General features: G+C 38.7%; 1 protein-coding gene across 5 annotated transcripts in view; it reads right to left on the bottom strand.

Annotated features, from left to right (window-relative positions):
* lrba (LPS-responsive vesicle trafficking, beach and anchor containing) overlaps window positions 1-12,661 on the bottom strand; it is a 198,139-nt gene extending 185,478 nt beyond the window's left edge. For all 5 annotated transcript variants that reach the window (XM_074686425.1, XM_074686435.1, XM_074686454.1 and 2 more), the window contains exon 1: window positions 11,784-12,661. In XM_074686425.1, the coding sequence (XP_074542526.1) occupies window positions 11,784-11,954 (171 nt within the window). In that variant the 5' untranslated portion in view covers window positions 11,955-12,661. The remainder of the gene's footprint in view (window positions 1-11,783) is intronic.
* Window positions 12,662-15,613: the final 2,952 nt, after the last annotated feature.

Below are 15,613 nucleotides of genomic sequence, written 5' to 3'. Positions count from 1 at the left end.
GCCCACAAAAGGAAATATTGTTTTATATTTTACAGTTAAAGTTATCCATTCCCTGTGTCCCTGTCACAGCCTATACATAACATCAATATTAATTAAAAATAATGAAAATGTAGGACGAAAACTGGTGCTGACTTCAAGTTTTGAGAGACCATGCAGTACACAGTGGATGGACTAAAGGAATAACAACTCTTCATGGACAGATGTGCTGCTCAGCCAGAGGAGTGAGGAGAAATGAATTCAGTCCCAGTTTGACCTCCTGCATTGGCTTTAACAAGCAGCTTAAACACTGATGGGTGTCTGAGGGAAGGGATCATCCAAAGTCACGGGAGGTGTAATTAGTGTGTGTGTGTGTGTTTACTGAATCTAAATACGACAACACAAAGCCGTACGGGGCAAGGTTATGTCAGTTTAAGTTTGAATGTATCAGGTAGTGTTGTAGCAAAACAGCTGGGAGGAGCTTTGATTTTGTGTTGATTGTAGCGCCCCCTGTGGACAAATAGTACATCTTATCTCCCAATCCAGTCAAGAGAAAGTAAAGGCATAAACATAGCAACATGGATGGAGTCAGTACATTTACTGCTGGTCTTTGCTTTTGTAGGTCATAAAAGGGAAGAAGTGTTAAAAAGACTCTTTCATAGATAGTTATGGCTCCTAAAACTCAGTTCAAAACACACACAGGCTGCAGTGGAGAAGGAAATTCAAACCACTGTCTTTTATGTGGCTCATGATAACTAGCAGGAAATTTTCTCTCAACATAGCAGGTAACTAATAAAAGGGAAAGCAAGGAGCACAGTAGTCACAACGAGGGGTTCTAATTTCGTAGACCAGGTGCAAGCGCAGGCGCACCTGCCCTGCGCCAGCCTTCACCGCGCCGAGAGGGCTCCTGGTTTGTCATCGCCAAATAGCAGAACCTTTGTTGATAAACTGTATACTCTCCCGGTGTCTCCACCTCATCCTCCTTACAATAATGTACTCCATCTTTTCAGATCACGTCAAAAATAAAGACTAAAACAGAGTAATATGGGAAATCACCGTAAATCCTGAGTGACATACATTTATTTTGTCTCTTTTTACTTCGTCTTTTCTCTCCCTCTTTTCTTTGAATTAAATGAAATGAGAGAAGCCAGATATACTCAGTATCCGATGTTAAGGCTGTTTATTGTTTAATAGTAAGATGTGCATCAAACTTCCAGCTGCCGTCAGGTTAACTTTCCATTTTGACAAACGGCTTTAATCTGACATCAGATGTGACGGGACAGTTAATATACATACAAATGTATATGCTGATTCAGACGGTTATATTAAATAGTAATTACTGTCATTGTTTATTGCATTAAAATGTGCCTGACACTCTGGAAACCTGCCTCTGAGGCTTTGTTGACATGTGCGCACATGTGCGCCTGTCACCAAATTACAGCTGCAGAGGGTGCGCTCCGCTTTGTGCCGAGGATAGACCAGGTTGGAGCTGGCGAGCTTTCAGCGTACTTTCTGCACTGTTTTTTTGTCACTGCGCCAACATGAATCTGCTGACACCTCCCCCTGGTGCGCCGTCAACTCTTTCTGGCGCGCTGTCACATCCATCTCTGCGCAGACGGTCTACCAAATTGTCAAACTGGCAGTGCATGGTGATTCGCCGCACGAAATTAACACTGCGCAAGGTGCGCCAGGCTTGCGCCCCCTGCGCTGCGCCACTCAATTAGAGCCCATTGTGTCCCTTCAAGAAAAGCTCCACTGTCCACACATAAGTTTTTATCTCCTCTAGAGTCCAAATTATACATCCCAGGATAGTTCTGTTAAAGATAAATCAACTTAAATCAATAACACCGGGGGGGCTAGGTAAAATGGTTAGGTAAAATGTTCACTTTTTGCCTAACACATACCCACATAAGTTCAATAGTAGCAAATCAAGATATCTACTTACCAAGCCAGTGCACATAGTGTGCTGATTGGTTTTAAATAAATAACATGCACATGCATCACACAACACAGCCTGTTCAATACTAATGATAAAGAAAATATTTCCTAACTTGAACTTTCTGGCATCTGTACAGATATTTTTTCTGCACTGGGTATTTTTATATGTCCTTCCAAAGAGTAAACACTCCTTTTCAGAGCCAGTGTTCCTTGTACTCTGGACGACCCACAGGTCTCACTTTAAAAGCTTTTTTAGGACTCTTCCTTTTCTTTCACAGGTACCCCAACAAAGGTGTATGACTCACATCAGTGCTTTTCTAATCTGGTGAACCAACCTCAGCTCTCTCCTGAGAAGCACAAAGAAACACTACAAACAAATATTAAATCGAATGGTCTCTTACTGACCCTGTGACCGGACTGTGGCTACATCAACAGTTCCTGTTTTCCCAGCGTCCTCAGACATAGCTCTCTGTTCAGCTGCTTGTGAGAGCTGGCACTGTTTACAGCAGAAACAATAAGAGAAGAAATGTAGGCCAAAAAGTAGATTTCACTCTGGCGTGTTTCCGAAAAACAGGCTGCTGCAATGACAGACTCAGAGAAATGACTTGTGACTGGTTAATCCATCGCTAACACTCAGCAGCATGACCGTGTTTAAAACATGAATTAAAGTTGAATGTTTTGAAAAAGAGATTTGATCTGCTGTTTGTTTACAGTAATTACCCAAGTGGAAAATGTGTTTCTGTACTCTTATGAAAGCCAATCCAGAGGAATAAACCACCGATTTATAAACACTATAACAGCACAAGTTTTAGTCTTTCTCAGATATTCGTAGCTTCAGAATGGTAGTTTTTATTATAACAGCTTTTAAAGAGACATCTCCAAGTAAACAACAGATTTGTTTTGTTGTTGTTTTAAGTCCTCTACACAAGGCTGGTCAAAGCTTGTTAATCTGTTTTCACATTAACTAACAACACACACAAACCACTTATCGTACAAACAGAGAACAAGACAATTAGTCTGAAAATAAGTGAATCCAATTCAACAAATTAATAATCACACCCATGCTTATTGGTTAACTGATCGTGCTGTGCAGTGTCACAGAAAAACAGTGAGACAAGCCAGCTGTCCCTAGGTCAGACACACTGCACACAGAGCAATACTTAAAGGCAGTCAAGCCCCAATTATCAGCACAGATCATTTTTATAACAGGTATGATACCAGAAAGAAGTGAAAATGATGGAGTATAGGATGTTTAGAACAGTGCAGCTAATAATCATAAACTGTAGATTTAGACTACAAGAGGCACCAGAAAACTGTTTCTCAAGCAAATATCATAGTGAGCCATTTCAGTCCCTGTGTGTTGACACACATCTCTTACAAACACTCCTGAACCCTGAGGCCATGTGAGTGTTTGTTAGCACACAGCAGGTGGGGAGGCGGGATAGGTGCATAATCTGATCTGCTGGGGGGCTAAATAACAATACAATGAAGAGAAAACCAGCTAACAACAGTCTGTACTGGCCATGAAGAACCAGTTCAAGCCAAACCGCCCGCTGTCTGGCTGGTCAAACTCACGCACCCACCAAACAATGTCTCACTGTGCTGTAACTGCAAGATGTCAGCTAAAGAAAGGATGACATGGCAAATCTTGTAAAGTTCCTCAGATTTGGGTCTATGCAGAAGTGCTCAAAGCTGTGGGTCGTTCACTGTTAGCTCGAAGCTGGCCACAGAAAGACCGATAACCACACCAAGCCAAAAAATACAAACTTTTATGGCTTTAAAAAAAACTATTTACAGCATGGTACAAAAAACACCTTGGGTCTGAATCACTCGTTTCTGTAAAGGGACAGGGGCTGAGTTTTTTTCTAACTTAGCGGTTTGGAATAATACTCAGATCGTGAATATGCCCAATCAGAGGGTCAGCTCATGTGAATGACAGGTCTGGTGCCCCATAGTTGTTAGTAAGGAGGCTCAAAGCCCGCCCCTTGAGTCAGCATTTGATTGGCTACAATACTCTGTGTCAGGAGCAGACAGGTGATGTCGCAGAGATGACATCCTTATATTATACAGTCTATGGTCAAGTCCCACACTAAATAAATGAAAACTAAGACTAACTGTTGTCATTTCAGCAAGCAACCTTCCAAGCCACAACCTCAGGCCTTAAAGTGATACTCCAGGATGGAACAAGTTGAGAACTAGAGCCTTATTTAGCTGTGTTTTTGTGTGAAAGTAACGCGCTGAAAATTCTCTAAATAAAGCGTGAATGCAGACCGATATCAGATCTTTTCGGTGGGAGTCCGTTTATTTGTGTTTTTGGTCGAGTAAAAATTGGCCCCATCTGAGTGCAGAGGAAACCGGCAGAGAGCAGGGAGGGGGTCTTTGGTGCGAGCGCTCTGGGCTTCTGCTGCACAAAAACACTGCTGTAGGGGTAATTTCTGCCCTAAACCTTGTGATAGGGCCCAACTTGTTCCATCCCGGAGTATCACTTTAAAAAAGAAGCTAATGTGGAAAGAAAGAAGAAAAATAATCTCCATTATGTTTCATGAAACAATGCAGTTCTTTTTATCAAGACGGGTTGAAAAATTTAATTATTTATTGTTGTTGACTGACCAGTGGGAAAACTGTGGCTGTTTGACAGTTGGCCAAAGGTCCTGCCATAGCTTGATTTCAAAACCATCTCTTCACAAGCCAGTGGACAATATCACAGCAACAACATCATTGTTTTATAAAGTCTATCGCACCTTCATGACCAGCAACTGAAAAAACAGACAGTAAGCAGTACTGTAATAATAATAGCTAGTGTGTTATCAAAGATGCTAGTTTTACATGAAATTTTTCACAATATCTCTCTAGATTTTCAAAACAATATCTTTTCCATTCTTTCTCAGATAAAAAGTGGTAGAAAGGTGGTAACTCATCAGGTCCTAGCTTCTACCTTTAAAAACACCATTTTCCAGGAAACTCAAAAGGTCCGCTAAAGATACAAGAAACATGAAAGCAACTGTTAAAAATAGAAATCACACATTTTATGTTAACAAAGCAGTCCACTTATGCAGAAAATCTGCTTTTGAGTGCTACAAACCGCAGGGGGGACGAGAGGCAAAGGTGTGATGGTGGATTTGGGCTAATGGGACCGACGACAGAGAGGAGCAGATAGAGTTTCATTCATGTGTCAGATTAGAGAGCTCTTTGTTACAGTCAGGGAGGGCAAAGCATGCCTGGAGAGAGGACAAGGATCGCCCACACTCCCCTACCACTTTTGTTATTGTGTGCGACCGTTTGTGTATCTGTGTGTGTCTGTTTTGCATTCCTGTGTGCATCATGTGCACATCAGGGAACTGTGCCATCTTGAGCCACAGGGTTGAAACGCCAATGTTACTGCAGAAAGGATTTTCAGCAGTTTATCATTGTCAAATACGTTATCAATAAACAGTTATCAGGGATTAAATCAGTGGTAAGAGTCTTTTTTAAAGAACTAGAAAGTATGATGCAAACATTTCCATGATACTTTGCTACACAGTGACATTTAACTGAAAAGAAGAGGCTGTGCACACATCCAGACATTTGAGGGAGCCACCATTGTCTTTGGGAAATACTAATTAACATCTTTCACAATTTTCTGACACTTGAAGCAACTAGAAGAATTTAATTCCTCAAGAACACAATCAACAGATTAACTGACAATGAAAAGAATCGGTAGTTGCTGCCCTGTAATTGGGATTGCTGATTAAAAAATGCCTCTTATTATGTAAAAAAAGGAAGAAAACAGCTGAATCAGGAGGATTAGATAGAGAAGTAAACACAGTTCATAAAGCACAAAACATCCTGCCATTAACAACCAAACTATCCCCAGGGACAGATATTAACATTCTCAGTGGAAACGTGTTACAGGAAACATCTTTGAAAGGTTTTCAAACCTGCCAAATCTGACTGCAACACCCGTATGAAAATTTGACTGATCCCTAGGGGCTGTGTAGCTTATCTCACCATCAAAACCACAGTTATTATTAGCTCCACGCTGGTTAAAGGCAGAAATAGATCACATCTACCGATACCAAGAAGTAGAGGCTGTGAAATCAATTTTCAAGATTTGACAACCTGATACATAATCATTCCAAAGCAAAACTAACATGCATGGTTCTCCCCTGCAGTGGTTTGTGAGAAAGGTAGTGAGCAGACTATTTAAAGAAATACAGGGAAGGTGCAGTTTGGAACCGTGAGCTTCACGTTAGACGGCCAACCCCAAAGGAGGATCCTCTGTGTCAACATTAGCACATGAGATAAATAAGGAGGCAAACACAAACAATGCTGTGGATCTTCAGCTTCAGAAATACACCTTAAATGAGAACATTGGATACATTTGATGCGTCAGATTGTTGTTTTCCTAACAGTTAAACCAGGGGTCTTCAACCTGTGACTCTTTCACTCCTTTGCAGTGGCTCCTTGTAGCTTTAAAAATATTATCAAAATAAAGGGCTTTTATTATTTTACAGATAACAACACAAACACTAAGTAAAATCACAATATAAAATTTGGACTACAAATGCATCACCTCTTGAAACAAAGCTTTAATTTTTTTTTATTTTTTTGTAGTATCTTTAATGTTTTTTTTTATAAGTTTTTTTTTTTTTGACATTTTTGCAAATTAAGAAAAAGAATTCCACATTTTTTAAAGATTTTGCAAATTGTGATTTTTTATATAAATCCCTCTTTTTTGCAATTTTAGAAAGTTTTTACAATTTTGGGAAATTAAGCAAAATTTTGAAATTGCATTATTTGGGTTTTTTTTGTTTTTTGCAAATTTATGACATTTCATCAATTTCTTTGAAATTTTGCACATTTTTTAAATTCATTTCTTATTTTGCAACTTTTTAAAAAATATTTTTTTCAATTTACATAATTTATAAAATCTATGACACTACAAATTCCATTTTTTTCTTAAATTTGCAAATTTATTAAAAAATAAATTAAATAAATAAAATAAAAAACTAAGAAATCACATGTACAAATTTATAAACACAAAAACTTCTTGTTTAGATAATTATTCACCTGATTATACACTTTTTTTGTCTTAATTTGAAGATAAAGTAGATTTTGCGGCTCCCGAATGACTTTCATCCAGGTGAGCTGAGGCAAAAGTTAAACAATAAAGAAGCAATAAAGAAAATGTTTCAGATAAGATGATGAGCCACAAAAAGTTACAACAAAAGAGCTTAACCTGTCATTCCTCCCTGCAGTGAGATGAAAAACAACCTTTGTCTTCATGTCCTGTTTAAACGCTGAGGGGACAACCATGAGTACTGACAGCTTTGGTTGCCACTGCTGTCAGAAATCCAGCAGCAGACTGTGTGACCTCGCTTTCTACTGAAGCCAATTCCACAGCTCAAACTCAGCCAGCTCCTGTGTCACCTCACAGAGGAGTCGTCATGAGGTCATCTTCAGAGATTTTTTCACCAGTCAGTCACAGGCTGAGTTTTTGATTCGCAAACGTCACAGCTAAATGACGGGGGTTCATTTTAATTGGCTGGCACGGGGTTCACATCTAACAAATACTGCCACATGCAGATTGAAAACCAAATGAGGGGCCTAGTTTTTGAAAATACCTAGCTATGTGTGTACAGGCCTCAGTAATCAATGGTAAAAAACATAATAAAATGATTTTTTAAGATGAAATAATAGTGTCATGAGCTATTTGACCTTTGATTTTAAATCAATAATTAATATTCAATGTTTATTACCTAACTATTGTGCAATAAGAGAAGGAGAAATATGTTATCACTTGTAATCACATATTAAGTCTGCAGAATGCCTTTGCATAAACTTGCTGCCTGCTGATGATACCTGCAGCTAACCTCACCTCACAGCCTGACATCAGAGCAGAGCGCTCTGCAGCTCTTTGCAGCATTCAGGATATTGTTTTGGTTAGCTAGACCAAGAAAGCCAACACAATGCTGCTTCCTGTGAAAACTGTTGCCTGACACTTACAGCACTGTGGTTCAAACACACTAAATGCAAGCTAGCTGCCTTCAAAAAGCAACATTAACCATCAAGTGGTGAACAAAGTCAAATATTGACCAGGCCCAAGAATTCCAGATATTCCCTGAAGAGCTGGCACACCTGAGGAGTGCTGAAATCCAGTGACCATTGGACTTGAATTCTGACAGGCAGCCAGAAACAGGCCTCAGTGGTTCACTACATGCTCGGCTTTTCTCGCTCAGGAAGGAAGGAGACTGTAAATCAGTTTGGCTTATCTTGTGGGCGAGAGGTTTTAGTCCAATTTTTTTTTTTTTTTATCCTAACCCTTGTTTTATTGTTGTTATTGTTGTTGTTGTAATTTAACCAGTACTTTATTGTGTTTTTTTTTTTAGAAATGACAAGCTCTTTGTCAGGATATTAGTGGTAGAGAGCTGCAGAAGGCAGTGAAGTAGGGCGCTGGTTCTCAGTGGAATTGGAAGTAGCCCTTTCACATTATTATTAGTCCCTCCACTCAGTATCAAGTGTACTGCTAATTGCTTCTTTTAAGGGCAAAAAGTTTTTAAAAATGTGCATCATAAACTTTTTACTACCACATCTAAGCAGCCCATGGTTAACTTTTGCTGAATAGTGATTTAAACCTATGTTTTTTAAAATTAGAATAACCAAAAGTTAAATTTTGTTTTAAAAAGGATAAAAAATAGAACTTTGGGGTGCTGCAAACTAGGGATGCACGATATTGGATTTTTGCCGATATCCGATATGCCGATATATCGAAACCCCTTTTGGCCAATACCGATAATCACAAGTTTGTTTTTTTCACTGTAAAGAAGCTAAGTCTATCCTGTACTGGAATTTATATGTTACTCTTATTGTGACGGTTGTATTTGTTTAAGAAACACACATACAACAAGACAAAAAACATTTGACTTTACCATAAATAAGAAATGTATTATTTTTTCAAACTCAAGACATTCAGTATTGAAATACAGAAAAATAATTTCTTTAGATCACATGAACTTTAAATGTACAATGCATTTTTAAACATAACCAAGTTGCATTTGATTATTTCAGAGCTACTGTAACAACCTGGTGACAGACACAGAGCTCTGCAGTGCAAATAAATGAAGTGCTACATTTTATTGAAGGAGCTTATTTTTCAGATGCAAAATAATAATAATCCTAACTGAATAGCACCTTATCGGCTGTGCATATCAGCAGAAATTTTCATATCTGCCGATACCGATACACGTGTTTTTAAGCTTTTATCAGCCGATACCGATATTGTGCCGATAATATCGTGCATCCCTACTGCAAACCGCATAAAGCTTTCTAATAACTTCAATTAGCTCTGTATTAAAAGTGAAGGGTTGATGCTTAGTTGTTCATACTCACCAAACAGACCTGAGAAGAGGTCAGATCATAAAACATAAATGATGATAAAAGTGTAGGTGAGCGTAAACAGCTGGAGAAAGTCAGATCACTCTCCATGACTCGCTGTCAGCTAAGGTGTAGTGCCTCAAACTATGGTTAGTGTGATAAAGTGTGATATTCCAAGATCCTCCCAGAAACAATCCAGTGATGATTAGGGTTAGGAACAAAGTTCACTGACTATACTAAAGCGTATGGTTAGGTATCAAGCTGGAGTTGTTCAGGTTAAGGCGTAGGTATCTGTGTTAACTGAGTCAACAATCACCACATTAAAACAACATTCTTTATGTCCCCGTTGGTAAAACACACAAATGCAACTCCATTAGTTTATGGTCACAAAGTGTCTACCGACAGCTAATGTGTGCTTATGTTTAATCATTACAATACATTCAATTAAAAATAGTAGATGACTGTAAAATCGTATTTCTAAGTTATTACTCAGCAGATGTTTAAAGTTGAATTGAACTATTTATTCTCAAGTTTCCACGATTTTCCTTCCACTTTTATTTGATCTGAGCTGTTAGTACTCCAGCTGATTCAGATCAAATAAAACAGTAGGGAGAAATAAATAGATAAACAACAATCCTTAGAACCTCTTAAGATATCCTAGTTGAAAAAAAAGCCAACAAAAGAGCTGATTTTATTAAAATAGTGTTAATATCCAATTCAAAAATGTTACCAATTGCCTTTTTCACCTTTATTGTTTTGGGTTTTGTTTTTTTTTCTATAAAAACAAATATCAGGAGTCAAGCCGTGAGAAAGCTGTGAATGAGATGCGGCTAAAAGAGAAACTCTGGTCTGTTTGGTAAATCAAACAATCACCCAGGGGGAGGGTGAGCCCAGGGCATGAGAGAAGGAGTGTAATGAAATGCGTGTTGCCATTTCCCAAAGCCCGAAAATGACACTGACCGTGCTTAACATGCAGTCCCAGGGACACGAGCAGTCACACTGATTTTTCTGTCCAAAAAATAAGCCTGGATGCTTCTGGAGCTTATTTTTGGACTATGAGAAAGACTTTGCCAGAAGAAAAATAGATACAAAAGACGTGAAAATTGTCTTAAATACATGAGTGACTTTTACAGTTTCCATCAGGGTTTAAATTAAGCTACACAAAATGTCTCAAGGATAACACTGTGCACATTTTCAAACCTGGTCTTTCAGTCGAATCTCTTGACCTTGTTTTCAAAATAAGAAAGACTTTCTACTACAACTCCCTGCCTGCAGCGTGGTGGTGCTGGAGCAAACTCCTGGACTAGAAGTCATGGAGGATGAGCCTCCCCTTTCCTGAAAAAGGACTCTATTGTGTTGCCACAGTGACAAAGCAGTTCTGCAGGTTCCACCTTCATCTCTCCTCCCACCCATTTCCTCCCCACCCCCACCCCCTTTTCTATAACCAGTCAAACTCCAATGTAACATGCTCTCTCTCCTTCACACTTTAACTTCCTTGTTGCCGCGTTCAGCTTCATTCATTCATTCATGTGCAGGTGCTGCAAAGTTACAACTCGGTCAGCGCTGCAGACATGACGGGGCTGGATAAGGACTTTAGGGTGGCCAACAGGTAGCAGGAGACAGATAAGAGCACACACACACTGACTGACCTGGATATGTCAAGAGAGGCACCAGCTGATTTGCTTCCACAGCTTTTCTGCCATGATCATTCTGCTGACATCACTATTCATGTCTTATTTAATTAAAAAGTGAGGAGAAGTGTGATTTTTCACTCATCAAAATGTATCTTCTGCACCTTGTATATATAGAAACCCTCAATGAAGAAGCAGCAAGAAAAACTGAAATAAGCCTGTTTTGTTTGAACTTTAACACAGTGGTTCTCAATTTTTTTCAGTGATGTACCCCCTGTGAATTGTTTTTTTTCTTTCTGCCAAGTACCCCCTAACAAGGGAAAAGCATTTTTGGTTAGAAAAAGGGTGTAAAATACTGGATACTATGAGTGTGTATTGGATATAATATTAAGTTTATGAACTTAAACTTCTATTGGATTCAAACATTGATTGAATAACTGGTGTTAAAGGATTTTCTTTTTTGGTTACTAATATTTGAATATACATTTTTGAATCTTGCATACATCCAGGAGTGCCCTCGCATAACCCCAAGGGTACACATAACCCCTTTTGAGAACCACTGATTTAACAGACTGAGCCATTTCCCAAAATATATATGTATAAGACACTATGAGTGCAGTAAGTGCAACCAACAAAAAGTCATTCAGTAAGTGACTCATGGTGCTTTCCATTTGGGGCAGCTCACTATAAAGTCAAACTAAACCGTTTAATGCTAAAGTATAGCACTTCAATTGAATGCAGCATAGGGGTATCATGAACGCCTTTGTATGCTGATGAGGGTGATGTCAGACTTTTAACATGTCACTGTGTGATCGTGTGAGGTAACTAAACTGACTGACAGTGCTGCTATCTAAGGCCTATCCTGATCTTTCATAATCAGCTTACCAGGTTGAACACAGTCTCCACGATGTCTCGGTTGGAAACTTCCCCAACTTCCACCAGGCCAGCCAGGACTGCAAATTTCATCCGTATCCCCCTGATAGGCACTGCCGGGTTGAGCGCCATGGCTCCCGGTCTCCCCTCCTGTCCATCACCTGCAGCCTCTTCGCTAGCCATTGCTAAGGAAGGACGGGGCAGGTGGTGTTCACAGGTAAGGCACCTGTTCACCTCCCAACGGTGACAGTGCAGCCGATGTCGGAGGAGAAAGAGGACTCTATCTCCCCTTCAGCTGAGTTGTTGACAGTTTGCAGGCACACAAACCAAACGTCTTCCTCCCCATTCAAAACAGCTCAGCGAAAGACAAGAAAGTGGGCACAAAGAAGCAAAGAGAATTTGCGAGACGTTCTCACCGCCGAGACTGGAAATGTCACTTCACGTGAACTACTCCTCTCTCCTGCTCCGTAACTTGATAGCAGACGGATGGATTAATATTGGTAAAAGCCGTTTGGAAGTGAGCTGCAGGTATGCAGGAGAGAAAGGGAAGAAAGAGGGCTCGTCCTTATCCTGTTTTCTCCTCTTGTCGGTCAAAAGGCAAACGAGGATACGGCGACTTTCAATACCTCCGTACAGCGCTGGAAGTTGCTATTGTCAGTGAGTCAACGGACACTTGACAGGTAGCGTGCCTGGCAGAGGCAGAAACTCTCAGGGAAAGGGGGGCAAGTCCGTCTGCAGCCCCGGTGGAAGTCGACAGAGGACTGACGTCCGCCCAGTCCTCGCCGCCAAACTCCTCAGACTTGCTTAAATGTCACCGTTAACCAAGCTGCGCCGCATTCTCTTCCTCATATACCCCGGTAGCTTCAGCTCGCTACCGCCATGACAGTGTAGCCCTTGAGTAAATGGAGCATGCGCAGTAGGGATTTGAGTCTATTCAGCTTAGTGGCAGGTGTGCCGCTCAGGTGACTTTCCAACACGACACACTGGGACTCCGTTCAAATCAACTAAGTTTCCATATGGATTCAGTTACAGACATTTGCCCTTCGAAAGATTAAAAGGAATGAAAGAGACTTTTGTGAAACATACCCTAAAACATTGAGGCTAAATCACATACTGTAAGGGTACAACTTTAAGACACTTTTACTTGGCTTACATTCTGCTGGAAAATGTGTCATGTCATGACATTGCACTATGCAGTTTACAGTTAAATACAGTATTTAACGATATATGAACATTTAATTCGAATTAAATATGTTATTTTCACCAAATAAAATGCATTTTTAGAGTAAATTGAGATAAATAAGATTAAATTTAGTGATCAACATTTAATAAAGTCACTCCCGAAAGAATGCAATGGGTCTCATATCATTTAAATGTGAGTTGCATTAAGAACAACAAAATGTAAATTTGTGTTACATATTACATAGACACAAGTAAAGCATTTTACAATGCTGTTATATGTTTGCACAATGTGATACTCCAACCTGAATCGGTGCATCATTGAAATGCTGGTCATACATGACTACTGGAGAATGTAAATATTATTTTGTATAGATGTTATGAAAGCAGAAATTAATTTATTTCCAAAGGTGGTTTTTCTGCATTAGAAATGTTTTCACTTTTTGTGCCTTACTTATTTTTTTATGGTAACTCTTTACATCAACCTGACCAGTGGTGACTAAAAAGGGGTTATTTTTTCTCTTTGGAATTCATAATGAAGTTTTAGAGTATATTTTTATTGTAACTTTCAAACATTTCCTTCTGTGTAAACTCATACAGAATCCTTCCCTCAATGCACTCTGGTCTTAATTGGATCGGCTAAAAAGGGATTCATTTTTATGAAATGCTATACTGAAAAAATAACAACAAACAAAAACTAGTAATCCTTAACCTATTTTTTATGTTTCCCAACTATTACGTGGATATAAGCTAACTAATGCAACTGTGTATTAAAAATATCTCAGAATAATCTCATGGAAAAAAATAACAATTTGAGACACTAAGAGTTAACTTGAATACTGAAAGGCAAAGAATGGCATTATTTTAAAAAGACCAGTTTTGAAATTTTATTTTGAACATGATGGTTGTAGGACTTAGTTTTTGTGCGGCACAGAAGCAAATTGACAGATGTCTCCATCCCGAGGCAGTGCAGACCAAACATTAAAGCAATGTGACAGCTCTGCTTTGCTTGCCTTTTTAAATCAACAACAACCCATTGCATGGGAGGGATATACATAACTAAATAACTATGAGGTTAAAATTTCACCCATCTATTAATGCATTATTAAAAAAAAATCTAAATCTGTACCATTTCCATGGTCCCTTATCTACATTATGCACATATCTAAAATATTTGTCCTTTGCTTTGTCTGCTTGTGATTTCACATTTTCTCTTGAGGATATTGCTGACTAACTATGAGTGTCATAGCCACAAAAGCAGCTGGCATCTCCAGCGTTACCATTGACCTCCCAGTAAACTGTAGCTGAGTCCTCGGGGATGCTGGGAGTCATGGAAGCCTGCAGTATCACCCAGGAGACGCAGACAGGCCTTCTCCCTGGAGTCATGACCTAAAATCAGCAGGCTTGTTCTCTGCAGCCCAAAGGTACACTTTTTAAATAAGGCTCTGAATTACTCTTCCTGACCTTTAAATTGGACATGAACCATGCTGTGTTATTGTTTAATTGGGCTCCATGAGATAATCGCACTCCAAGTTTGAGACACTGTGGTATAGTTACGTTTTCCTGTCACACTACACTTATCAAGTTATTCTATTTTTTTCATGTTTTTATCTAATCTTGGTTCCACTATACACAGCTTTTCTGTGATTCTGCAAATTTCCCCATTGTAGGAAATAGAAAGGATTAGATCTTATTTAATATTAACTTAACTTAATTAATGCTTGTTTTTATGCTACCCTGATTCAAAATTTATACTACCAAAGCAGAGCGTTTTAAACAATGCAAGTGGTGTGATGTCAAAAAAACAGTTAAAGACAATGACCATTTTGACTTCTGAAGACTAATTACACATTATGAAATTACAGAATTTTTTTTTAAGTAAATGCACACTACAATACAGCAGATGGAGTCAAAGTTATAAAGTAATACTAGTTTAAACTAAAAATGAAACCTTTTTTTTCTTGGAAAAGAACTGCATTTTTTGCCCTTTTTTCAGGACAAAATACTTCTTGTAAAGTCTCAACATATCTAGAGGTAAAAAAAATATTCTTGATGTTATTGGCAGAACCACCAGCTACTGAAATCCAGAGGAATAATGTACACAGACATACAGTATTGTTGTTAGTTTGGATGCGGAAATTTATTAAGCTTGCTTGATGTCTGGTAAAACAATTCTTTAACTGCCAGTAGTTTAATACTCCATGAGACAGAGTCATAAAGTAACAGACAGTATTTTCTCTATTGTAACAATCAGGTTATGGGTGGATAACACCCTGCACACCTGTACGACCTGTTAACACACCTACAATCTGGTTCTACCTGTTGGTTTTTCTTTTTAAATTAAATTTATCATAGGGATACCACTTTGATTAAATTAACAGCAACAAGTCAATACAAAAAGGCTATTTGTTTGACAAGGACTGATGTAATATGCAAAATAAATTTCCAAAGGCTAACACAAATGATTAGTTCTGATGGTAAATTTGGGACAATAAATAATTATGTTTCTTGGAAAGTTATGTTATTTTATGCATTTAACTTTCACAGGTGTAGATGATTGTATTTCGTTTTGAATAGCCAGAAGGTTTTGGTCGCCTCTTTCCAAAAGTTTGGTGTAGATATCTGACACTAAAATATTTTTTATATATATTGTATTTTGTCGG

Source organism: Halichoeres trimaculatus, unplaced genomic scaffold (genome assembly GCF_033239565.1).
Source record: "Halichoeres trimaculatus isolate MK-OKI-2021-1 unplaced genomic scaffold, fHalTri1.1 fHalTri1_scaffold_2, whole genome shotgun sequence".
Taxonomy (NCBI): domain Eukaryota; kingdom Metazoa; phylum Chordata; class Actinopteri; order Labriformes; family Labridae; genus Halichoeres; species Halichoeres trimaculatus.
Note: the sequence above shows the minus strand (reverse complement) of the source record. Positions and strands in the feature narration are given on the sequence as shown.